Genomic DNA, 24,702 nt, shown 5'->3' with positions numbered 1-24,702 from the left:
GAGCCCAAACTCGATGGGTTTACTAAAAGGCAGTTCAGGGTTACGTCTCCTATCTTCGTGTCCTAACAGCAGACCAGCTCAGTGGTTCCAGAAGACATTAGTGTTTCAAATTTCTGATCCCACATATGCTTGCAAGTAAACTGAGCGTGTAACATTCCTATCACACCTAACAAACGAGCTGATGACCTTGAAGACCGACTCAGACTCCCGAATGACATTCCTTTCAAACAAAAAAAGTCGCATTACAATCGGATCATCCGTTTGGGAGCTACGATGCCACACACACACACACACACACACACACACACACACACACACACACACACACACACACACACACACACACAGACACGTCAAACTTATAACACCCCGTCGTTTTTGCGTCGGGGGTTAAAAATGTCACTCAATTCATGGAAACATTGTACAGGTAATTCCAAGTCATTCATAGTAGTATTCATTAATCATATTCTGTCGCTCTCGCATTCGCGTGCTCTCGCTCGAACTTGCCCCCTTGATTCAATTATGAATTTACCAAATAAGACAAATTTTCCTGGATAATTTTGGGATTTCGTTTTTTTTTTTAGTTTTGATTACACAAATATGATCAGTAACGGGTACAGATAGAGCCCCATTTTTTTGTGTACTAATTAAAAAATAGTGGTGTATAATGGCGTCCACGCGGCCGATTTCGGCCACGGCGGCTGTTCTCACATAAGGAGATCAGCACAGCAGCCGCGGTTGCGACCACTAGACCAACGTGGTAGTCAATGGGTATACACACACACACGTCTTAAAACACAACAATTATAAAAGTACTCATCACTTATCATATTGCGTAAATGTCACTAGAATTTGTGCTATTAACCCTGACACAGTGGTCTATCTTATTATCAGATAAAACCCTCAAACTGGAAATATTTTGAAAGATCTCTTGTTACTATTATATTAATTAATTGCTGCAGTAGTAAATGATTAGATAAAATTATGCTTGCGAAGGATTTCGGTCAAAAGCGTGATTTCAATATTTTGTGTTCCGTATGCTTTTATTTAGTTTACAGGTTTTTTGAACAACGATTCTGGTATATTTTGTGTACCTAATTGCTATCGATCAATAAATTGTTACCTACTTTCTTTAGTGGTCGGAAAAACATTTTGATCAGTTTTCTATACCTAACATTTACTCGCGGTTTTTCAGCATCTAGAGGGAATTAAAGTCTTCCTCAATACATATAGGCTATAAAAAAAAACAATATTTTCATATCAAAACAATAGTTCCTGAGTTTAACGTGCTCAAGCCAACATCAACTCAACCTCTTTATAATATAAGTACCTTATTTTTTTAAAGAAAATAATTCCAGATTTTACGTTGTTTCAAATTGTTATATTTTATATTACTTTAAGGAAAATACAATAAAGGGAATCCACCGTTATCTGAAACAATAGTACCCATATTTATTTAATATATCGGTCACGAGTTATTCAGTAGTATTTATAAACGATAGTTTATAGAGTTAATGAACCAATTACATAGAAAACACTAAACAAACTCTTTTGAGTGCTTTTAAGTATGAAATAAAACCTACTTGATCGAGTAAGTGGGTAAATAATTTCAGGTTTGAAGTGTCCGTAAATATAGTAGAAGTTTGTGTAAAATGTTTGGAAGGTATTTAATAATGATAAAGTTTTTTTTTGTTAGTACATACTGTTGAAATTGCTGTCTATTAAATGCACAGTCAATTATGGCACAAAGGCTCCTGGCTAAATAATCGAACGGGCCAGTCAAAAATAAGATTTACCACCACATGCCTTGGTGGATGGGGACCGTCTATCTTATAATGAGTTTTACCGTCATACGGTCATATCTGTCTGATGTATAAATGTCATATGGGACCGTATGTCGTTTATACATCAGAGTTTATACATCAGGCACCAGAAAGTCTGACCTCTCTGATCATCAGGTTGTATAAGTGACATGTAAAAGAAACATTTCTTAAATATTCTGGGAAAATAAAACATTTCTATACTCAGTACTTATTCACATAAATAAACCATGAGAACAAAATATTCCATCGTTAGGTAACCTGTTAATGGGCTTGTTGACTCAATTAGTTAATGACTACGGTATTATGTTCCATTACTTTTAATTACCACTTGTCTGTCTAAGCGGTTCGATACCTACGACCTACGCCTACGACGGAACACGACGGTTTTTAGTCAGTACGAGTCTGACACTCCACCACCGCTGCTAACCCACAGCGGGAGGGGTCATTTGATGATTTTTAGCGTCTTTAAAAAAAAAGTGGTCGATATTTCCGAATAAAAATAGATTTTGTATTTATTGAAAATTGCCTTCAATTGGATGAGTAATTGTAGGACAGATTAAAGTGAAATTAAGTCTATAAATAGGCGGAACTCTTCGTTAAAAGTTGATTAATAATAACCTAATTATAAATTGCAATAAACGATCCATCCACTGTTTTAGATTAGAGATTGAAATTGGACATAATTATGTTAATATTCAACCTCCAATTGCATCTTCAGACAAAAACCATTATGGAGAAACATACGAAAATAAGCAAAAATATAACCTTACGTTTGTCACAGTCGAGTAAAGGCAGGAAGATGAATATGATTTCCTGAAAAATTTCACAGAACCCCAAAAGGTTTACTAAACTTGACACAACTTATCAATCACATAAACAAACATACAAACAAATATAAGATTCCTTTATCAGTCGAGTATAGTTTCAAGGCTACCCTTATCAGTTAAATTACGTTGACCTTAATAATCTTTTGTAATTTTCAGGTATATATTGAATTACTGTAGTTAATAGACAGTAGTTTGCTAGGCAACATGATTTCGTTGGTGTTTTGTTTCGCGTTCTTTAGTTTTGTCGGTGAGTGAATTTTTCGTCCTTTTTAAATTAAAACAATTAAAACTTATTTATTTGGCAACTAGGCCCAAAGTATATGTTAACAATAAAAGTTAATGGTCTAATAGCCAAGAGCCTCGACCAACACCTCATGAGGCTCTCGTTAGGCGGCTAGATCAAAGAACTGATTCAGACGGCAGTGCTCCTTGATACGGCGCGTATTGTGAGGAGGTTTCTGTCTCTGGGACCCTTACCGCCGGTACCTTGGACCCTGTGCCCGATATCGGTGGCAACCCATTTTTTATATTTTTAAATGTTTTTTATTTTTATATTTAAAAATGTAATTTATATGTTTAAAAATAAATAAATGGAAGTCAAAAAGTTAAATTATATTAATAAAAGAAAGAAGCGACAATATATCAAATTACGGTCTTCACAGACAGCCAAGGATCGTCATACTTCTCGTATAATGTGTTCTCGGATGATGTTTGAACTAAACAGTGCTCTGGACAGTGTGTATTTTCCCATGAACGCATGAAAATCGCCAGTTCAATCTTCAATCTTTTTGCTTAATTTTTTTATTTTTCACCGGGTTGTAACGGTTTTTTTTTAATGAGATTTCTCTAAAGGACAATGCTCATGAAGTATGAGAAAAAAACCCAGGCCCGGCGCAAAAGAAATGTAACTCAAAATATAGGTAAAAATAAGTAATTAAATATTACATAGGGGGCATTATCGAAATCAGTGGCTATATGCGTGAAATTGCTATTCGAATTTTAACATCTGCGGTACATTGCTACTCAAGATTTTAGAGGTAACATAATGTATTAGTAAAAGGAACAGCAAACAGATACAGTTGTGGTTTAAGAGTGTACATAATGACATGTTTATAGCAACTTCTCCACTATTCTACCTACTTTTACAAAATAATAGGATGATAGAACTAAAACAGGATATGAATGCACTTTTCATTTTAATATCTAATAACGCTTAAAAGTCATCGATTCTTTATTTCTAACACGACGAGATCCAAAAATGTTGCGGGATGCGCGAACTGTTCCTCATGTCTAGCCCACCCTAAGTAATGTAAAACGCTCATGACGCGATGACGTGGGCGCTGCAGCCTGTATTTCGGTATTGATTTATCTTTTTGGAGAAGCTTATTACTTGCCATATTACTTGTTTGTTGTTTCAGATAGCACTTTAATTAAACTATAAGCCCCAGCTGCTCATGTTACCCCTTTAAAAAATCAAATAGCAATTTCATACATTTAGCCATTGATTTCGATGATGCCTCCTATGCAGTATTTCATTACTTATTATTACCTATAATTTGAGTTACTTTTCGTTTGCGCCGGGCTTGGGTTTTTTTTGAGCATTGTCCTTTATGTTAAACGTGTAAGATGGATCTATCAAGCATTTTGATAAAGTAAATTCAGTTGATAGTGTCCAAAATTGGTGAACTTACAATAAGTAAACAAACTAAAACAACAATAGCATCATTTAGTAATAGTAATTATGACGGCGTAGAGTTCTATTATATCGCGTTTCCAAGAGAATTCATCACAAAACCTAAAATAAAGAAAGTAGAAAATTTCTTATTTAAAACGTTATTCCATTTGACTAAATGTAGACGCCTTAAATGATTCAGTAACTAATTTAGCTAAGAATTCCCAAAGAAAAAATTCTGGCTAGAATCCTAAATTAAAAAAAAGCGTTTCTGACGGACTAAATACTAATTAGGTAGCAATTTAGGACTTCTGAATTTAGTCAAGTGGAATAGGGCTTTTAATTGGTTTTATTTCTAAAAAAAAAACCTTAAAGTATCTGTTCGTTCGACTTTCACGCCAAAATAGAATCGACTTAAATATTTACTGCACAGAAAATGAAAGACATGAAAAAGGACATATGTATGTATATCTACATTTTGGGTAAATAGTTCCCTCGAGAAATGGAACGAACCGGGAATATCAGCTAGTAGTAAATTATTATCCAAAATCAAAATACAGATAGTCTAAAGCATGAGAAAGGACAAACGCAATATTTATCCGGGTGCGGGATATAGCCCCCTCGGAACGCGAGTGGGACCGCAAGAAACAGTTAGTACCTACTAAGATATAATATCATCTCCCGAGCCTTTTCCCAACTACGTTGGGGTCGGCTTCGCGTCTAACCGGATTCAGCTGAGTATATACCAGTGTTTTACAAGGAGCGACTGCCCTATCTAACCTGCTCAATCCAGTTACCCGGGCAACACAATACCCGTTGGTAAGACTGGTTATCAGTCTTCTGGCTTCTGACTACCCGTAACGACTACCGAAGACATTCACTGACACTACAGTACCTACTAAAATAAGTGTTCCAAATTTTTTTTCTGCCAATTTCCAGTGTCAACGCCGACGATAAAATCCCTTGAGGATTTAAAGATCGTTGGGGGTGAAGACATAGAGATCACTGATGCTCCGTACCAGGTGTCTCTAGTGAGGAGAGGGAGGCACTCCTGTGGAGGGGCGTTGGTAGCTGAAGATATTGTTGTTACTGCTGCTCATTGTATTAGTGGGTAAGTAGATAAAATCTTAGAAGCATTCATTTCAAATGAAATGTTAGGAAGTTTAAATGTTATACTTGCATGGCGAAACGGAGTCAATAAATTCAATTGATATGTTTGGAATGAAGACCTGAAGACTATCCTAGTCTTCAGGTTGCCACTTTTCTTCATTCTGTTTTATCTTAAAATGGTTATTTTAATGCGGTAGATGAAATGAAATGAAATTTATTTATTCGCGGAATATAGGTACAATATGAATAAAAATTTATAAAAATACAATAAAAATTTGGTCTCACTTTATTCGACTTATAATTTAGTCATGCAAATCGACAATGTTAATTACATACTTAGTGAATTTGTTACATTAAGCAGCATTCATTGTGGCTAAAAAGTAGATGATGGTTAATATAATTTTTGTGCTGTATTTAAATTCATTCTAGTTTAACTAAAGATTTTACCTGGTAGTAAAATATTTACCATAATAATTACTTAATTCATACTGAAAGAGAACGTTGTAAGAAACAATATACATAATAAGCTTTCATAAAGTTACATTTATAAAGACTCTGAAAATTCTTTATTAATTTACATATTTTTTCAGGTCATTCCCAGAAATGTACGAAATCCGAGTCGGTTCATCATTCAGTCAGAAGGGCGGTGACTTATACCCGGTCGGCGACTTCAGATGGCATCCCGACTTCAGCTACTCGAAGATGGACAGCGACATCGCAGTACTGTGGTTGAAGAAGAAAGTCGTGTTCAGTGACCGAGTGGCTCCGATAGAAATGGCTGATAAAGATGAGGAGATTTTGGATGGCGATGTGACTATTGTCACTGGTTGGGGCAATCTTTTTGTAAGTATTGTTTGAATATTAAAGTATTTCTTTGATTTATAGAAACATTGCCTTAGGATCTAGATAGTAAAAATTTGGCCTACATCACGGCCGGGTTTTACTCTTGTGTGCCACTATGGCTGCCTCCAGGGTATATTACGCCAAACCTTCTTCTTAAATCATATCTATCTTTTGGACAAAACGGCATGAAAATGGAAGACGAGTGGGTAGTGATCCTAGTAATTTTTGCATTTTAAATTGAACATATATTTTCTAGACTCATCCGACATTTACACATTTTTATTGATTTTTTTCAGGAAACTGGAGGAGTCCCACACATTCTGCAAAGGGTGGCTGTTCCTAAAGTAAATGAACAGCAATGCAATGCTGCTTACCAGCCAGTGTATACCATCACAAACAATATGCTCTGCGCTGGAACCAGCGAGGGGGGCAAAGATGCTTGTCAGGTAATCATTCATTATATCATCATCATCTCCCGAGCCTCTTCCCTGTGTTACTAGGAGCGACTGCCCCTGAGGAGGGTTGCCCGAGTAACTGGATTGAGGAGGTCAGCTCAATCCAGTTACTCGGACATCCCAGTACCTCTTGGTAAGACTTGTGTCAAACTTACTGGCTTCTGAATACCAGTTTAGCCTTTGGAACCACAGTCACTTCTATCCGAGAAATACTTAGAAAATACATACATTCAAACTCAGAAAAGTTTTATTGGTACTTGCCCGAGCTGGAATCGAATCAGACACTCATACTTGAAAAATTGGTTCTTTACCCACTCGGCCACCACGACTCTCTAATATCCTTAGCGGGTTTTTAACCAAAATTTTGTTCGCGTGTCACGCACATTTGGTTTGCAAAAGAAATGTATACGTGTTGGCGCGAGACCACTGTAGCATAATTATGTTTGCGTACAAAGGTTGCAATAATATGGATAATTTAGTTATGTTCGTACGCAATTTGTTACTGTTTGTTATACCGAGTAGACCAGAAGAAACAATTGCGTCATAGTGTCGCACACCTGTATAATCACGCTTAAAATAATAACACAATGTCCTGTGTTTACATTTAAAGAGTTCTATGAGAGAATTTTTTAAATTGTACCTAATAATGCTGGAGTTATTTTTCCTTTGGTCTAAACCATGGGGAACAAAATAACTAGCGGAAATGTCGTAAGGCAAAATCTCCTGAGAAAATAGCGCACCAAAATGCTTGTGTTCGGGGGACGAGGAACGTTAACAACTCCGCCCTTACACGCATTATAAGTACATAACCCGCCCATTATCTATACATATAATAAATCTGTAAAAAAACTGTGTCTGTACATTGAATATATTAAAAAAATAATAATTGGGTGGGGTTTAGAAACAGTAATGGAGCACAAATCCAAAAAAAAAATTCTGTCTGTATGTCTGTATGTCTGTATGTCTGTATGTCTGTATGTCTGTATGTCTGTATGTCTGTTTGTTTGTACACGCTAATCTTCCGAACTACTGAACGGATTTCAATGATTTTTTCTTTGTTGTATTAGTATTAAGCCTGGTCAACATATAGGCTATAATTTATCTTCGAAACTTGAAGACCTGACGCAGAACTCCAACAGACCAATAAAACTATAAGAGATACAAATATGGTGCCGTGGCAAAAATTGTTTCATTTGATGAGCATTTTCAGCTGAGATAATAAATTTTAAGATCTGGAACACCTGATGTGGAACCCCAAGAGCCCAGCTTCTCTGTACCATATACAGGTATGACGTTTTAGCAAAAGTTGTTCAACTTGATAAGCACTTTCTATTGACTTATACAAATTGAAGATCTAAAACACCTGATGTGGAACTCCAGGGGCCCAGCTAGACTATAGCATATAGAGGTGTGACGTTTTAGCAAAAGTTGTTCAATCTGATAAGCACTCTCTGTTGACTTATAAAAATTGAAGATGTAAAACACCTGATGTGGAACCCCAGGAGCCCAGCTATACTATAGCATATAAAGATATGACGTTTTTGCAAAAGTGGTTCAATCTAATAAGCACTCTCTATTGACGTATATACATCGAAGATCTGGAACACCTGATGTGGAACTTCAAGAGCAATACTACACTTGAAATGTATAGAAACGAATGTTATGAAATAGGTATGGTGACACAAAACCGACGATTATCCCTTTATACACTATAGAAATATGAACTCAAGGACAATCCCCGGTGGACGTCGTTAAAAAAAGACAATCCCCGGTTCTGTGCTATACCATTGCTAACTGTGGATGAAAACTACTTGGGCTATTGTGATGGGATGCTAATGGACTAGGAACGGGGAAACTACGGGAACTATGGCACCTGCCGATGACAATGTATTAGATACATGTAAAAATTGCAGGTGGAGACTTCGCCAGCTCACTTACTGTACAGATCAGTCACTGAATAGCAACAAGAGGGCAACAGGGACATGAGCGGCTGAAGTGTGAGAATACCTCGGCGGATTTTAAACGCAGATTACGCGCTCCCTGTGGGTCACTTACCACGAGGCATCCTCCGAGCAGGGCTACTAACCCTGCTCTAGCGACTCCACTCTGGACGGCCAAGCCAAGCCAGAGGCGTGAGACCTACCCCCGTCATGGTTCACTCCGACCGGCCGGAGATGGGGGACAGTATACACTCCCTGGAGAACTCAGTATATATAGCCCCGCGGGGTCGCTACTCCCCGTCATCAGCCTCAGATGTCCTGCGGTGCCTATATCTCATTATTATTGTCGTTATTATCTCAAGAGCCTTTGTCCCAATTATGTTAGGGTCGACTTCCAGTCACGATGCAACTGAGTACCAGTGTTTTACAAGGAGCAACTGCCTATCTGACCTCCACAACCCGGTTACCCGCTCAACCCAACACCCCTTGGTAAGACTTACTGGCTTCTGACTACCCGTAACGACTGCCAAGAATGGAATGTTCAATGACAGTCGGAACCTACAGTTTAACATCCCCTCCAAATAACGGTCATTGGTATCCAAAATATACGTAGAAAGTACATACGAACTTAGAAAAGTTGCATTGGCAGGCACTTGCCAGGCCTGGAATTAAAGACGCACGCTCATACTTAAGAGATTGGTTCTCTACCCACTAAACCACCACGAATTCCACTAAGTCACCACGACTTTGTCATCTATTTAATGTTTTTTTACGTAATATTTTTGCCACACACAACTTAAATGCGGACTAATTAGAATCACTTCTTTTATCCCTATGTTCACGTCTATTGCGACTATTCAGATATTTGATTTTGCTGACCCCGTAGTCGCTGGCATAAGGGACAGGATCCGCGTACGAAGTCGCGGGCAGAAGCTAGTTTTCAAAATAAAATCACCAATCAATCAAGACAGTTCTAGTAACTGATAACATCTACCGCACGTTGCTTGACCTACGAGAAGGTGCCTGACCTTCCTTCGTTATGGCCTCTCCGATGTCTTTCTTCCTCTGTGGTCCGTTCTTAATAGATTCTTCTTTCTATTCCTCAGGGAGACAGCGGTGGTCCTCTAGTCCACAACAACAAGTTAGCTGGTATCGTCTCCTGGGGTCTCGGCTGTGCCAGACCAGACTACCCTGGAGTGTATGCCAAGGTCTCAGCCTTGAGGACCTGGTTAGACAACAATATTGCCATGCTGAGGTGGAAGCATGTTCAAAGGAGTGTTGAGTGATTTAGATTAGGGTTAATTTAGGGATATGTTAAGGTTGAGGCTGCATTGAATTTATGGATGTTTTTGGCATTGATGAGCACACCGAGGTGGCAATTTATTTCTTATATTCTTATTTATTTAAAGACTTGGGAACTTGAAGCCATGGCACCAAAGAATATTTTATGTCATTTTGGTGTCTGCAGATTTTGTCAGGTCACCAATCAGTTCGATCTAGCCTCTATCTTAGAATATTTGTGTATGTACTTGTTTATATAGGCATTCTTGTTTCATTAAATGTTTTTTTTTAAGTTTTATCAGATAAAAATAAAATGAGATTTTACAAACATAATTAATTTTCTTTGCACTCAAAAAGTTTCAACCCATAGTTAAGTACGTTCTCTTAAATTCTCACATCACAGTAACTTTAACAAAACTCTTCGTAAAACCTTTTAACCGTACAGAATGGTGGGAATTAAAAACCTAACTACGGGAACTCCAAAAGCACTATATAAAGTCTAGCCTTTTAAAAGGATAAAAGACGGGCGAACGATAAGGATTGGGTGCTTTGAAATTCGAAGCGTAATGCATGAACGAAAAACTTTTTCTCACATCATCGGTGCAGCTGAGATTAGATAATTTAAAATGCAACATTTTTAATAGAAAAAGGCTTAAATGGATAACTTTGTATATCACCAAACATTTTAACTACATAATAGTAGTTGAATTAGGAGAAAAAAAATAAAAATAATACCACAACTACTTGTGCAAGACAACTGGCAGGAGCTGGATGCGAGAAGCCGAAAATCGATCTCAGTGGCGTGCAACTTGGAGAAGTCTATGTCCAGCAGTGGACTGCGATAGGCTGATGATGACCACAACTACATTATGTAGAAAAGAAAGATGTTGAAAAATTCGTCCCCATTCTAAAAGGGTTTCAGTATATGCCACTTTAGATGGCAATGCTGATTTTCTGTTCAAAATACTAGCTAGCCTTTACTAAGCAATTAACGGCTCAGATAGTTAATTATTAAAAAAAAAAGTACTATTACGCCTTGGAAATTGAACACAACTCTTGATATATTGAAATCTCTCCTCAAAATAAAATTCAAAAATAATCCACAAACATTTGTGTTACAGTGTTTTGGATAAAAATACAAAACAATTTGCATATGTAAATGATTTGGTAACAAAGTAAAAATTACTGTTGCGGGCTTAATCATTATGGAGATCAGCTTTTGTTTCTTTTAAGCTATTGTTCAGTTGAAAACAAATTAAAAAGGAGGGAGAATTTTTTTGAAGGCTTGCATTGTTTTAATTTGGTGGTTTTGAAATGAGTAAACAAGAAGCTAGGTGGAAATCGACTGAAATAAGCATGTGATGATGTGGAGAAATGGGGTAAGATTGTGGCTTGTGAGATGTAGCTCGAAATTCTCAGGTATTACTTCATTTTCAGTTTGTTAAGTTTTGGTGTTAGTCGGCAGCTCCGATTGGCTGGGCTGCGGGATTGTTCGAAAAAGTTTCCGAGAAAGGGCTTTTATTTTTTTTTTTTTTTTTTAGCGACGTAAAATCATCAAATGACCCCTCCCGCTGTGGGTTAGCAGCGGTGAGGGAGTGTCAGACTCTTACTGACTAAAATCGTCGTGTTCCGTCATAGGCCTTTTATGTACCAGGGCCGCGGTATCTCTTTCGAACAACCCGCAGCCCCGGCAGGCCTTGGCCCTGCTGGGCCCCGCTGGGGTTGCTGACATCTCTTTGAGGAGCGCGTGGAACAACGCGCGCCGTCGACACGGGTCTGTCGTCTAGAAAGACAGAGGGACGATGAGCCACCCGAACTCACCGCCCACAGACCCACGCCTACGGTGGCCGGGAGTCATCTCGCGACACCCGGCGCCCATGGTGTCTACCTGGTCCAGCGCGGCGGCCGGGATGAGAGGTGCGAACTCTCTGGCGTTCCGCCTCCTCCTTCTCGAGCATGACCGCTTCGCAGAAGGAGGCGACGGCATCCCATTCCCTCTCGCCCCGGACCATGGCCTGAACCAGGGCCGGACGCGAGAGGTCGCCGCCGCCCAAAGCCTCGACGAGGACCCGGCGGTGCCCTTCCCATGCGGGGCACACCTGGACTGTGTGGTCCACCGTGTCCTCGGGGCTGTCCGCACAATGGTGACACCCGGGCGCCTCCTCACGACCGATGCGGTGCAGGTACCTCCCGAAACAACCGTGTCCGGTGAGGACCTGCGTCATGCGGTACGTGAGGGCGCCGTGACTCCTCCCGAGCCACTCCTCAAAGAGGGGACTTACCGCCACGATGGTGGCGTGCCCTGCACTGGGTTGTGACAGTCGCTCCCTCCAGGCCACCATGAGATCGCGCCGGAGCTCCGCCCGCTGCGCGACAACTTGCCGCGGCAACGGGGTTTCTCCCCGGCGCTGAGCCTCCTCGCGCCAGTCGTACAGGCGCAAGAAGACCCTCGCCTCCAGATCCCACGGTGGCAGTCCAGCAAGTAGGCCAGCTGCTTCGCGGGAAATCGTGCGGTACCCCCGGATTAGCCTAATGGCTATCACCCTTTGGGGCACGTTCAGGTAGTGTACAGCCCGCGGCCGTACCGAACGTGCCCATACCGGGGCCCCGTAAAGGGCCATGGACCGCAAGACTCCCGCGTAGAGTTTACGGCAGGGGGCGTTTGGGCCTCCCAGGTTGGGCAGGAGCCGCTTGAAGGCAGCACCTGTCTTCTCCAGTTTGGGGCCCAAACGTCGGAAATGTTCGACGAAGTTCCACCGGCCGTCGAGGACGAGTCCTAGGTACTTCATCGCCCTCTCGACGCCGATGGTAACCCCCCCACCGTGACCTGGGAGCCTGAAGGTGGCGCGTTAAGAAGGAACATGCTGATTTTTGTCGGTAAGAATCTGACACTCCCTCACGCTGCATACTCAGCGGGAGGGTCATTTGATGATATCCCAAAAAAAAAAACTCTGATAGGCTGATCGACTAGTGTAGCTGTTAGGTACTTAACCGAGAGTTTAATTGGCAACAATAAGCCATACATACATCACTATATTAGTATAGCAACACTGGACTGTCAAGTGTCAAGTCATTATTTGATTTATAACATGTTTGGACTTTAAAAGAGACTATGACCCTTGAGTTTGTTTCGGCATTTCTTCTCAGGGATCAGTCATTAGGAAATGCCGACCTCAGCGTTCTTAAAAATGACGTGTAAAAGTGATTTTATGTCCAACTTGCAAAATAAACGATTTCATTTCATTTCATTTCATTTCATTTCAAAAGTCAATTAAGCCACGTATTCACTGGGAAACAATGTTTCAGATACACAGTTTCTGAAACATCACGTAGATGTTTACAGCAACAATGTTTCGGAAACTGCCGTCCACACCGTCAGATGTTTACAATATGTTGCCCGAGGAAGTAGTGTTGTTGTGTGGTGCCTACATTTATTTGCATAAGTCCATTTCTAGTAAAAAGAAAAGAAAAAGAAAAAGAAAAGAGAAATTACTTGCTATGAGGACATTTATTTGGCGTTTATAAACAAATGAAACACGCGTCCACACTTGTATGCACATGTTGCGCAATTGATTTGTTTCTGTGCTCCCCACCCGTGGCGGGGAGCACAGAAACATTCGATAAACACTAACCGTCTTACCACAAAAACTTTTAAACGTCAGTTTATGCCTTGTCTAAAAAAATGTCAAATTATGACGTTGACATATGGTTCATTTTGCAGCCAAAATTTTATTAGACAAGTGTAAAACAGGGTTTAAAGTTTTTGTAGTAAGGCCATAACCGTCTTACCACAAAAACTTTTAAACGTCAGTTTATGCCTTGTCTAAAAAAATGTCAAATTATGACGTTGACATATGGTTCATTTTGCAGCCAAAATTTTATTAGACAAGTGTAAAACAGGGTTTAAAGTTTTTGTAGTAAGGCCCGTACCGTCTTACCACAAAAACTTTTAAACGTCAGTTTATGCCTTGTCTAAAAAAAATGACAAATTATGACGTTGACATACGGTTCATTTTGCAGACAAAATTTTATTAGACAAGTGTAAAACAGGGGTTAAAGTTTTTGTAGTAAGGCCAATAATGTTTACAGAAACAAAATTATATGTTTCTGAAACAAAATTATTTGTTTTAGAAACACGTAGATTTTGTTTCTCAAACAGTGTTTATAAACAATTGTTTCTCAGTGAATACATGGCTTAAGGCACTCGTGGGGAGACTGCGACAAGGGCTGCCGGATACGTCGGCTATGTAATTAATAGTGATTTAAATACGCAATCTGATATATGGTTACCGGTATTCTGAGTACCTTTGTCCCCGGTTTGTCTGAAAATTTTAAGACCTAGGTTCAGTGACTACATAACCGTCCGCTTTGCTTAAAACAAAACACAACTATTTGCTTTAAAAATTGGACGTAGAAATTAAGTGAACAGTTGTTTTAAGAAAACTGACGTACCTATATATTGTAGGTGAACATAAGTTTTTGAATATTAATGTTTATTTATTATTAATGTCGGGACACTTTTTCACACACGGTCGGTTAGCCCCATGGTAAGTTATTAATTAACTTGTGTTATGGGTGCTAACACAACTGATAAACTACATATAGCTACATATATACATATTTATAAATACATATTATAACACCCAGACCACGGCCAACAAGCATGCTCATCACACAAATGTCGACCGAACCGGGAATCGAACCCGGGACCTCAGGTTCGGCAGTCCGGCATGGTGACCATTGCGCCATCGAGGTCGTCAAAAATAAAAGCATTTTTTTTTATTAAACAAACTCTTATCAAATTGTCTACAACTCGAAATCTCGTAAAAAACTCGTATGTATTTACATGGAGTACATTCATGTGCTCTTAAGCACTAAGAATCTAGATTTTGCGGGTATACCTTTTGAAACAGCCTGTATTTTATGAGGAAAAAACACAATTCCGCGAATCACCAAAGATCTGTAGTAAGATAAAAATTTCACTACAATGTGCAATAATTTAAAAACAATTAATGATTACTTATTGCTGCGGTTCCACCCGCGACCTGGAAAAAACATTACATGTACACATGAATAATTTAAAAAGAATGATTTATATTATTTACCTGCTTTGTAAGATAATTAATGTGGAGCCATAAAGTCTAGGTATGATATCCTGGTCAAAAATAACTAAATTGATGAATAATAATTGGGTGATAATCTTACCAAGTAACTAAGTCATTTCTTCCGTCTCGTAAAAATATGCATCAGTTTGAGTTCAAAAATATTTATTTTATTAATTCATCTTTTTAATGAGCTTAAACATACAAACTAACTATTATAGAAGCATTATAACAGTATTACTGCAAATCGTTTTTCATGATGACTTTCTAAAACTTTGTTGCGTATCAAAAATAGCAAATATTTCATCATCATATTTTTAATCAATAACGATAAAAATGCCTTAGCAACAAAAATAGACTTAGAATTTATTTTAAGCAATTATGTTCTCTTCCAGTCTAGAACCGAATATAGCAACGTAAATGTGTTTTTACAAGGAGTCTCTGTCTATCTGATGTCCTCAGATACTCCTAGGTAGTTGCCATGGCAACACGAAACTTTTGACCTTTTGTAAAGACACTGGTTGTCAGGCTTCTTAGCTTATTCTGACAAAGGACAGTCGGGAACCACAATTTACAGATCAACCATACCAAACCGTGCATGGCGAATAAAAATAAGTAATTAGTCCGTCTATTAGAAAACCCTAAAAAAATAGACACGTTTATTTTGTTTTCTCTCACAAATAAATAACAACGACGATACAACACTATTGAATTTTATGTAACGTCATTTCTAAGTACAAAATTAACATAGACGGGACGTCAGGATCCCCCACCTTCAACCTTTGTTGCTTAGTAAATATTGAGGGCCTTACTACAAAAACTTTAAACCCTGTTTTACACTTGTCTAATAAAATGTTGGCTACAAAATGAACCATATGTCAACGTCATAATTTGACATTTTTTTAAACAAGTCTTAAACTGACGTTAAAAAGTTTTTGTGGTAAGACGGTGAATGTTTTATATTTTTTGGCCAATCTAGAATGAGGACTAATTAGAATCACTGTTTTAGCCAACAGGTAACTGGCTTGAAAGGCCAGATAGGCAGTCGCTCCTTGTAAAACACTTGTACTTAGCTGCATCCCTTTAGATTAGAAGCCGACCCCAATATAGTTGCCAACTCGTCACGCCTATATATAGCTGTACTTATAAAATTGAACTAATTATTGTCCTTAATCTTTTTCTTGTATTAATGCGTAAGTAAGATTATTTGTCCGTTACGGTTTCGCGATAAAATAGTCTAACCGATTGCGGTGAAATTAGGTATGCAGATAATTGCAACGTAAAACCGTTATTAGAGTAGGTACTATGTATTATATATATAGTGAATGATGTAGTTGCGTCGCACTATGGTTGAACCATGAGAAGCTAGAAATATTACGATGAAAATGTACGTTTGTTTGTCGGATACAACAGATACAAAATATGTGTATATATTTTTAATTTTTCCTTAGAATTTATTAAATTAATGATTAAGTCAACACCGATGACACCTGAAACCGTTCAAATGGTTTTTTGTAACACATGAAACCACAAAAAAATTATACGCATATTTTTCCAAATATATTTTTTATGCGGTTCACTACTTTTCGTATTAAACAGTTCCTGTATAGTCGGGGTTCACAAAAGCGAAACACTATGAATAAATCTGATCGAATTAACTCTGGTGATAACAAATTAAGATAAAAAGAAACTATTCAGAATTAAATCTCATAATAATTTGAATCTGCCGTGTGATCATGTCTATTACTTTAATAATTTTATTATTGCTTTCTTATAACGAGGCAGCTAAAATATTAGCTGTATTCCCAGCACCGTCTATCAGTCATCAAGTGGCGTTTCGTCCTCTCACTCAAGAACTTGCCAGGCGAGGACATGAAGTCACGGTCATCACACCAGATCCCGCCTTCCCAAAAGGAGAAGCACCACCTAACCTAAGAGAAATTGACACACATGGCAGTTACGAATTTTTGAAAATACTGCACGAAGAAATAGCTACAGGCCGAGGTGACATAGTTAAACAGATACAAACAGCTATGCTAATGATGGTCGATGTTTTTGGATACCAAATGAAAATGGATGAAGTGCAAAAGATATTGAAAGAGAAATTCGATTTGCTTATGTTGGAAGCTTGTGTGAGAACAACATTGATACTGACACACGTTTTTAAAGTACCAGTGATACAAGTGTCTTCATTAGGTGTTATGGGTTTTAATGTGGATCAAATTGGAGCAGCCTGGCATCCTTTGCTGTATCCCACCAGTTTAACTCAACGAAGTTATAATTTAACCACTTGGGAAAAATTAAAAGAACTGTACAACGCATATAAATTAGACAAAATAATGGAAGACCTTGAAACAGAGGATAATGAAATGGCTAAAAAGCTTTTTGGACCTGACGTACCTCATATAAGGGAATTGACTAATAATATTGATATGTTATTTCTGAATATAAATCCCATATGGGAAGGAAATCGCCCAGTTCCTCCCAATGTTATTTATATGGGTGGATTGCATCAGAAGCCAGCAAGTGAATTACCTAAGGTAGATTTTCTTATTTTTTACATATTACGTATTGACAAGAGCATTGAAGAATTATACTTTAATTAAAACAGAATGCCTAAAGTACCTACACGATCTTATGGGAATGAGATATTTGTTTAATTAAAATTTAAGTAAACTGTTTACAGGATCTCAAAACATACTTGGACTCTTCAAAGAATGGAGTGATATACCTCAGCTTTGGTACAAATGTACAACCTTCACTATTACCTCCAGAGAAGGTACAATTAATGATCAAAGCATTCTCCGAGCTACCTTACGACGTGCTGTGGAAGTGGGACAAAGATGAGCTCCCCGGACGTACTAGCAACATTAGGATATCGAAGTGGTTGCCACAGTCAGACCTTTTAAGTAAGTGTTAACAATTAATATTTCTTCATTCAGATTCCGAAGCTTTATCGAAACAATTGTTTTGTCTAATGTGTAAATTTTTAGGACACCCAAAGGTGAAATTATTTGTTATGCAAGGAGGTCTACAATCAACAGATGAAGCTATAACGGCAGGAGTACCTCTAATTGGTATCCCAATGCTAGGCGATCAATGGTTCAATGTAGAAAAATTCGTTTATCACAAAATTGGAGTGAAGCTTGTTTTTTCTACACTAACGTTGGACAAATTCAAGGATGCTATTAATACGGTCATTGGTGATGAAAGGTCAGCAACTTTCGATGACTTATTTTGAAACTTCAAAATTATGTACCAATATTTCAAAAAGGGAAACCAAAACAAAAGGGAAGATTATCTGCACAAATTACTGAAACGATTCCAATATTCCTTTTGCTTTATAGATTATCTCAAACAACACCTTCGAAAGTAGGTCCTTCTGCACGCTAGTGGAATTATTTAGAAACTGATCCAAATTCTATGACAATACTCACATCAATGTTATTTAAATTTTCCAGTTACCGTCAGAACATCATAAAACTTGGTGGACTGATGCGTGACCAGCCCATGCAACCATTGAATCGTGCAGTGTGGTGGACGGAGTACGTCCTGCGTCACGGCGGCGCGCGACATCTGCGCTCTCCCGCCGCCAACATGTCGTGGACACAGTTCCTCGAACTAGAACTAGTTTTAACTGTAGTTACGACTGCATTAAGCAGTCTTCTAGTATTGGTAGTCCTCATGTATTACTTATGGAAACATTTTACACCAACACATAAGCATAAAAAAATAAAGAAGCAATAATATTTGTTCGTTTTTAAATGATACAATTCGATTTTAATGACATTTTTAATCCAGGGCGAGGGTTCCACCAAAACGTCGGCACATTTTTTCGAAAGCCTTTCGTTTCGAACATAAAAATATTTGCGGCAGTCGCTCTTACGACATAGTACCGCATAGTGCCGCATGCAGGTGAAATTTCGCATTAATTCTTCCGTGATCATGGGGAGATCGGAAGCGCAATTAACACAATTATCATCGACTACATAGCCTTTTCTCAACTACATACGTCGGGATCGTCTTGACATGAAGTCTCGCCGTATGCAGCTGAGTACCAGTGTTTTATATGGCAACAAAATTATATTACACCATAATAAATTCCCGATATTTGTGACTTATTTGTGATATTTGTGAGACTTCGAAGGACTTGGATTTGAAAAGGTGGGGTTATTAATTAAGTAGGTATATCTGATATGTCTCAGAAACGGGTAACAAAAAATAATGTTTTAATAAATAGATGAGTACAGTTGTCCAGTTACTTTTTGTAATCCATCATCAGAAATCAAGAAATAACATGTAATAAATCAGAAGGGTTGACTAAAGATAACAATAATCTCTGTTATCAAATTTTGGTCACAGCTATTTTTAAATAAAAGGACGCTGTTTTAATTTCGATTATTATAGTAATCTAAGCTTCCGTGCGATAATGTCTATTTCGTTAGTTTTATTCTTGTTATCGTTTTCCTATAACGATGCAGCTCGAATACTGGCAGTATTCCCAGTAGCATCAATCAGTCATCAAGTAGTGTTCCGACCTCTCACTCAAGAACTTGCCAGGCGAGGACATGAAGTCACGGTCATCACAACAGATCCTGCCTTCCCTGAAGGAGGAGCACCAGCTAATCTTACAGAAATTGACGTTCACTTCACTTACGAATACATGAGAAAATTTTACAAATTGTCTTCTTCTGCGAACGGCGATGTTGTAAATCAGATGAAATTCGCATTTGAAATGATGACTGAAGCCTTTGAAGTTCAGATGAAGAGTGAAGGTGTGCAAAAATTATTAAAGGAAGGAAAGTTCGACTTGCTTTTAGTAGAAGCTTACGTGCGACAGGCATTGGTTCTGTCACATGTTTTTAAAGTGCCAGTAATCCAAGTAGCTTCAGCTGGACCAACGAATTTCAATCTAGACAGTTTTGGTACCGCTTGGCATCCACTGCTGTACCCCCTTCCTTTTTCACAGCGCATTTATAACTTGACAAACTGGGAGAAGTTGACAGAAATATGGAAATTCTATCAACTGGAGGACTTATTTAGGAAATGCGGAGGTATGGAAGATGAGGCGAATCGAAGGGTATTTGGACCAAATGTGCCGTCAGTAGCAGAGTTAGGGAATAACGTAGAAATGTTGTTTTTAAATGTTCATCCTTTTTGGGAAGACAATCGTCCAGTTCCTCCTAGTGTTATTTACACGGGTGGATTACATCAGAAGCCGGCGCAGGAACTACCGAAGGTAAAAATTTTGCAATCACAATAATAATATCATTTGTATTAAGTCATGATTATTAATAAGAAGTTTTGATGATGTCAGGTTTGACAAAATCGTTTGATAAGTTTCTTAATCTTGCAATCGCCAAAATATTAATAAATAGTCTGTTAAATATAGATAAGATTGGAAATGTTGTCAGGTGTATTTATGGATAATTACAATTACATATAAATAAGAGTTCATTGTTAAAATTGGTTTACAGGATTTGAAGTCTTATTTGGACTCTTCAAAGAACGGTGTAATATACATCAGCTTTGGTACAAATGTACAACCTTCACTGCTGCCTCCGGAGAGGGTACAAATACTGGTCAAAGTATTCTCCGAGCTACCTTACGACGTGCTGTGGAAGTGGAACAAAGATGAGCTCCCCGGACGTACAAGCAATATTAAGATATCCAAGTGGCTGCCACAGGCGGATCTTTTACGTGAGTATCAAACAATAAGACAAATCCCTTAATAAATAATTTATGAAATTGATTTAGAATAAAAGCTATAGTAATTTTTAGAGTTAAATAGATCCATATTAATTAAGTACAAATAATACAAGATATAGATAATTATATAAAAGCGTAAATAAGGTACACATACACATTAATTCAAAGATTGACAACTTCCAGGGCATCCAAAAATTAAACTCTTCATAACACAAGGCGGTCTACAATCAACGGATGAAGCTATAACAGCAGGAGTACCTCTAATTGGTTTCCCAATGTTAGGAGATCAATGGTACAATGCAGAAAAATATGTGCATCATAAAATAGGAAAACAGCTGGATTTGGTAACAGTGACTGAAGAACAGTTTAAGAATGCAATAAATACAGTTATAGAGGATAAATCGTAAGTATACATATAAATGTTTCCAGTCAATTACGTGAATAGTTATGATTAATACTTAACAGATAACGCACTTAACGCAAAGAGATGATAATGCATAATTTTAATTAATTAACGATGAATGGTTCTCATACTACATATAAATAAATAATAATCATGTAATAATACTCACGGTTATTTCTAGATATCGTCAAAATATGAAAAATCTGAGAGATTTGATGCGTGATCAGCCAATGACACCGTTGAAGCGTGCGGTGTGGTGGACGGAGCACGTGCTGCGTCACGGCGGCGCGCGACATCTGCGCTCTCCCGCCGCCAACATGTCGTGGACGCAGTACTTAGAGCTAGAACTAGTTTTTACAGTAGTTGCGACTACCCTGAGCAGTCTTCTGTTATTAGTAGTGCTCGTAAATTACTCATGGAAACATTTTACCTCAGCCCCAAAACATAAAAAAGTAAAGAAACAGTAAAGTAACTTTTTTGTATACTATGTAAATGTAGTTTTTATTAATAATGAATTTATATTTTAATGTTTGAATTTTCATAAGAGCATTTTTATGAAATTAAAAAAAGAACAGTAATACGAACTTCCTTTATTTAGAAAGTCTATGATATAAATAAATAAAACCCTAATTATAAGAGATAGAAATGTAAAATAAAATGAAGAAAATTGAAAAGAGGCTGCATAAAATATTTTACATTGAAATTGGAAGCAAAGTTCATTCATTCCCGACCCTAAAATTTACAGAAAAGGGCAAATACGAGATGAACAAGAGTAATTAGGTATTGGTTGATAGGCAGATTTATAACTTTGACTGTAACATAACCTTTTTTATCATAGTGCTATTTCAAGTCAAATCTGATAAAAAGCCGTCATTATCAATATGCGACTCATGTTCTATAAAAGGAAGTGAGTTAATACTCAGTACCGTAATTATCTGTTACGATAATAATATATAGACATGTTCAGTGCTTTGATTTTGCTCCTTTTATCGTGTTCATCTAATGATGCTGCTAAAATACTGGCAGTATTTCCTGCACCGTCTATCAGTCATCAAGTAGTGTTTCGTCCTCTTACTCAAGCACTTGCCAAGCGAGGACATGAAGTCACGGTCATCACACCAGATCGCGCCTTCCCAAAAGGAGAAGCACCAGCTAATCTCACAGAAATTGACGTCCACTTCTCGTACGACAGTTTAAAAGAATTTCATAAAGCCACTTCATCGGGGGATGGTGACATTGTAAATCAATTTAAACTTGTATTCGAATTGATAAACAAAGTCTTTGAAGATCAGATGAAATTTAGAGAAGTGCAAAGAATATTGAAAGAAGGAAAGTTCGACTTGCTTTTAGTAGAAGCAATGGCTAGACCAGCGCTGGCTTTGGCACATGTTCTTAAAGTGCCAGTTATTCAGATATCTTCAGCAGGACCCATGAATTTTAATGTGGTTAATTTTGGGACAGCTTGGCATCCTTTGCTGTATCCACTCTACTTCAGTCAGCGAATATATAACCTGACAACTTTTGAGAAATTGACGGAGCTATGGAACTTTTACAAGCAAGATGTATTATTGAAAAGTTTAGAAGATTATGAGAACACAATGAATCAAAGATTATTTGGAACAGATGTGCCAACTGTAGCAGAATTGACAAACAATGTGGAAATGTTGTTTTTAAATGTTCATCCTTTGTGGGAAGATAATCGTCCAGTGCCTCCCAGTGTTATTTATATGGGTGGATTGCATCAGAAGCCAGTGAAAGATCTACCAAAGGTAAGAATATCACCAAATTATAAAAAGTCATAACGTTATTTTCTAAAAACAAATTCTATGGAGTGTAATTTTATATTTATTTTGATTTGCAGGACCTTAAAACTTACTTAGACTCCTCAAAGAATGGCGTGATATACATAAGCTTTGGTACAAATGTTAAACCTTCACTGTTACCTCCAGAGAAGGTACAAATACTGGTCAAAGTATTCTCTGAGCTACCTTACGACGTGCTGTGGAAGTGGGACAAAGATGAGCTCCCCGGACGATCTAACAACACTAAGATATCCAAATGGCTGCCACAATCGGACCTATTAAGTAAGTACAATTTAATAATATAATACGTATAAGGCCGATTTCGGCTGCGGCACCTGTTCTCATAATGAGGAGATCACCCAGCAGGACATAACAGCGCACAAGCATTTGCGCAGACACAAGTGCACTGCCTATTACTTCACTCTCATAGTCCAATGAAACGGCAACTCGACACGACCGGGGAACGATCGGGTGTAAAAATACCTACTGGCTGACCCCGTATCCTTAGTATGCGTTCATTTTGTCAAACAACTGAGAGTTAAAAATAATGTTTGATTATGATTCACCGGTAGCGAATTAAAAAATATACTGTGGGAATTACAAAATATATAATTACGATCTATTTAACTTTTTCAGGACATCCAAAGATCAAGATGTTCATAACACAAGGAGGTCTACAATCAACAGATGAAGCTATAACAGCAGGAGTGCCTCTGATTGGTGTTCCAATGTTGGGTGATCAATGGTACAATGTAGAAAAATATGTGCATCATGAAATAGGAATAAAAATTGATTTGAAGTCCTTGACCGAAAAAGACTTCAAAGAAGCTATAAATAAAATTATAAACGATAAAAGGTAATTAAGTATCCTTCATTAATAATAAATTGATTGACATCAAGGAGTGATGATAAAAAAATATAAACTAAAGATGAAATGGCACAATTTAATTCAATCACGTCAAAGTATTGTCAATAATATTTTTAATGCTTTGATAATTTCCAGATATCGTCAGAACATACAAAAGCTTGGAAGTCTGATGCGTGACCAGCCAATGACACCATTGGAGCGTGCGGTGTGGTGGACGGAGCACGTGCTCCGTCACGGCGGCGCGCGACATCTGCGCTCTCCCGCCGCCAACATGTCGTGGACGCAATTCCTCGAACTAGAACTAGTTCTTATTGTACTGGCAGTTGCACAGAGCTGTCTTATACTAATGTTAGTGCTGATAAAGTGTCTGTGGAAATATTCCAGTTCAAAGCGAGAGCCTAAAAAAAATAAGAAACAATAAACTTGATTAATTGTTTGTTATTTAAGCATACACACATTCCTATTCACATAAGAACTTTCTATCTTACCATTCTTTGTTTACATATACATACATATGTAGAAATCATATATTTATTCCTTCTTAATCTAGAGGAAATTGCTGCCTGTGTCATTAAACTCTTTAATTTTCCTGATAAGTTTATTTTAAGAGTCGTCTTGACAAAAAATCTGAGACTCAAATTGCCGAGTCATTAAACATTATGACTGTCACTGCGATTATTATTACTTACATATATCACTTAATTTTAATTGTTTATATTATGTAATTAATGTATGTTGAATATCATGTTATGATGCTACTGTTTCCCAATTCTTTTGCATGTTTACTGAATGTAATTACTCCGTGATTTTAGGAGACAAAAAATCTGCTACATAGTTTACTACTTGTCTGATATGATACCAATTCAA

At 37.8% G+C, this 24,702-nt stretch overlaps 4 protein-coding genes across 4 annotated transcripts; all 4 read left to right on the top strand.

Annotated features, from left to right (window-relative positions):
* Positions 1 to 2,803: 2,803 nt before the first annotated feature.
* Positions 2,804 to 10,279, top strand: LOC124642264 (vitellin-degrading protease-like). The gene is made up of 5 exons (XM_047180615.1): positions 2,804 to 2,897; positions 5,262 to 5,433; positions 6,023 to 6,275; positions 6,572 to 6,721; positions 9,777 to 10,279. The coding sequence occupies exons 1-5, from the start codon at positions 2,855 to 2,857 to the stop codon at positions 9,954 to 9,956; spliced, it is 798 nt and encodes a 265-aa protein (XP_047036571.1). The 5' UTR covers positions 2,804 to 2,854; the 3' UTR covers positions 9,957 to 10,279.
* Positions 10,280 to 16,771: 6,492 nt separating this feature from the next.
* Positions 16,772 to 18,802, top strand: LOC124642263 (UDP-glucosyltransferase 2-like). Its single transcript, XM_047180614.1, has 4 exons — positions 16,772 to 17,593; positions 17,740 to 17,962; positions 18,047 to 18,266; positions 18,515 to 18,802. Exons 1-4 carry the CDS (start codon positions 16,790 to 16,792, stop codon positions 18,798 to 18,800), a joined length of 1,533 nt encoding a protein of 510 aa, XP_047036570.1. The 5' UTR covers positions 16,772 to 16,789; the 3' UTR covers positions 18,801 to 18,802.
* A 638-nt stretch (positions 18,803 to 19,440) lies between these two features.
* Positions 19,441 to 21,658, top strand: LOC124642259 (UDP-glucosyltransferase 2-like). Its single transcript, XM_047180607.1, has 4 exons — positions 19,441 to 20,292; positions 20,531 to 20,753; positions 20,946 to 21,165; positions 21,347 to 21,658. The coding sequence occupies exons 1-4, from the start codon at positions 19,483 to 19,485 to the stop codon at positions 21,630 to 21,632; spliced, it is 1,539 nt and encodes a 512-aa protein (XP_047036563.1). The 5' UTR covers positions 19,441 to 19,482; the 3' UTR covers positions 21,633 to 21,658.
* Positions 21,659 to 21,673: 15 nt separating this feature from the next.
* LOC124642260 (UDP-glycosyltransferase UGT5-like) lies at positions 21,674 to 24,262 on the top strand. The gene is made up of 4 exons (XM_047180608.1): positions 21,674 to 22,934; positions 23,027 to 23,249; positions 23,604 to 23,823; positions 23,971 to 24,262. Exons 1-4 carry the CDS (start codon positions 22,125 to 22,127, stop codon positions 24,254 to 24,256), a joined length of 1,539 nt encoding a protein of 512 aa, XP_047036564.1. The 5' UTR covers positions 21,674 to 22,124; the 3' UTR covers positions 24,257 to 24,262.
* Positions 24,263 to 24,702: the final 440 nt, after the last annotated feature.

The sequence above is a fragment of the Helicoverpa zea genome, chromosome 24 (genome assembly GCF_022581195.2).
Source record: "Helicoverpa zea isolate HzStark_Cry1AcR chromosome 24, ilHelZeax1.1, whole genome shotgun sequence".
In the NCBI taxonomy this organism is placed as follows: domain Eukaryota; kingdom Metazoa; phylum Arthropoda; class Insecta; order Lepidoptera; family Noctuidae; genus Helicoverpa; species Helicoverpa zea.
Note: the sequence above shows the minus strand (reverse complement) of the source record. Positions and strands in the feature narration are given on the sequence as shown.

Bases quoted from the DNA above. Each gene is read 5' to 3' on its own strand.
- LOC124642264 (XM_047180615.1), top strand. From the start codon at position 2,855: ATGATTTCGTTGGTGTTTTGTTTCGCGTTCTTTAGTTTTGTCG. The intron at 2,898-5,261 runs GTGAGTGAATTT...GCCAATTTCCAG, and splicing joins CGCGTTCTTTAGTTTTGTCG to TGTCAACGCCGACGATAAAA. The intron at 6,276-6,571 runs GTAAGTATTGTT...GATTTTTTTCAG, and splicing joins CTGGTTGGGGCAATCTTTTT to GAAACTGGAGGAGTCCCACA.
- LOC124642263 (XM_047180614.1), top strand. From the start codon at position 16,790: ATGTCTATTACTTTAATAATTTTATTATTGCTTTCTTATAACGAGGCA. The intron at 17,594-17,739 runs GTAGATTTTCTT...AACTGTTTACAG, and splicing joins CAGCAAGTGAATTACCTAAG to GATCTCAAAACATACTTGGA. The intron at 17,963-18,046 runs GTAAGTGTTAAC...GTAAATTTTTAG, and splicing joins GCCACAGTCAGACCTTTTAA to GACACCCAAAGGTGAAATTA.
- LOC124642259 (XM_047180607.1), top strand. From the start codon at position 19,483: ATGTCTATTTCGTTAGTTTTATTCTTGTTATCGTTTTCCTATAACGAT. The intron at 20,293-20,530 runs GTAAAAATTTTG...ATTGGTTTACAG, and splicing joins CGGCGCAGGAACTACCGAAG to GATTTGAAGTCTTATTTGGA. The intron at 20,754-20,945 runs GTGAGTATCAAA...GACAACTTCCAG, and splicing joins GCCACAGGCGGATCTTTTAC to GGCATCCAAAAATTAAACTC.
- LOC124642260 (XM_047180608.1), top strand. From the start codon at position 22,125: ATGTTCAGTGCTTTGATTTTGCTCCTTTTATCGTGTTCATCTAATGAT. The intron at 22,935-23,026 runs GTAAGAATATCA...TTTGATTTGCAG, and splicing joins CAGTGAAAGATCTACCAAAG to GACCTTAAAACTTACTTAGA. The intron at 23,250-23,603 runs GTAAGTACAATT...TAACTTTTTCAG, and splicing joins GCCACAATCGGACCTATTAA to GACATCCAAAGATCAAGATG.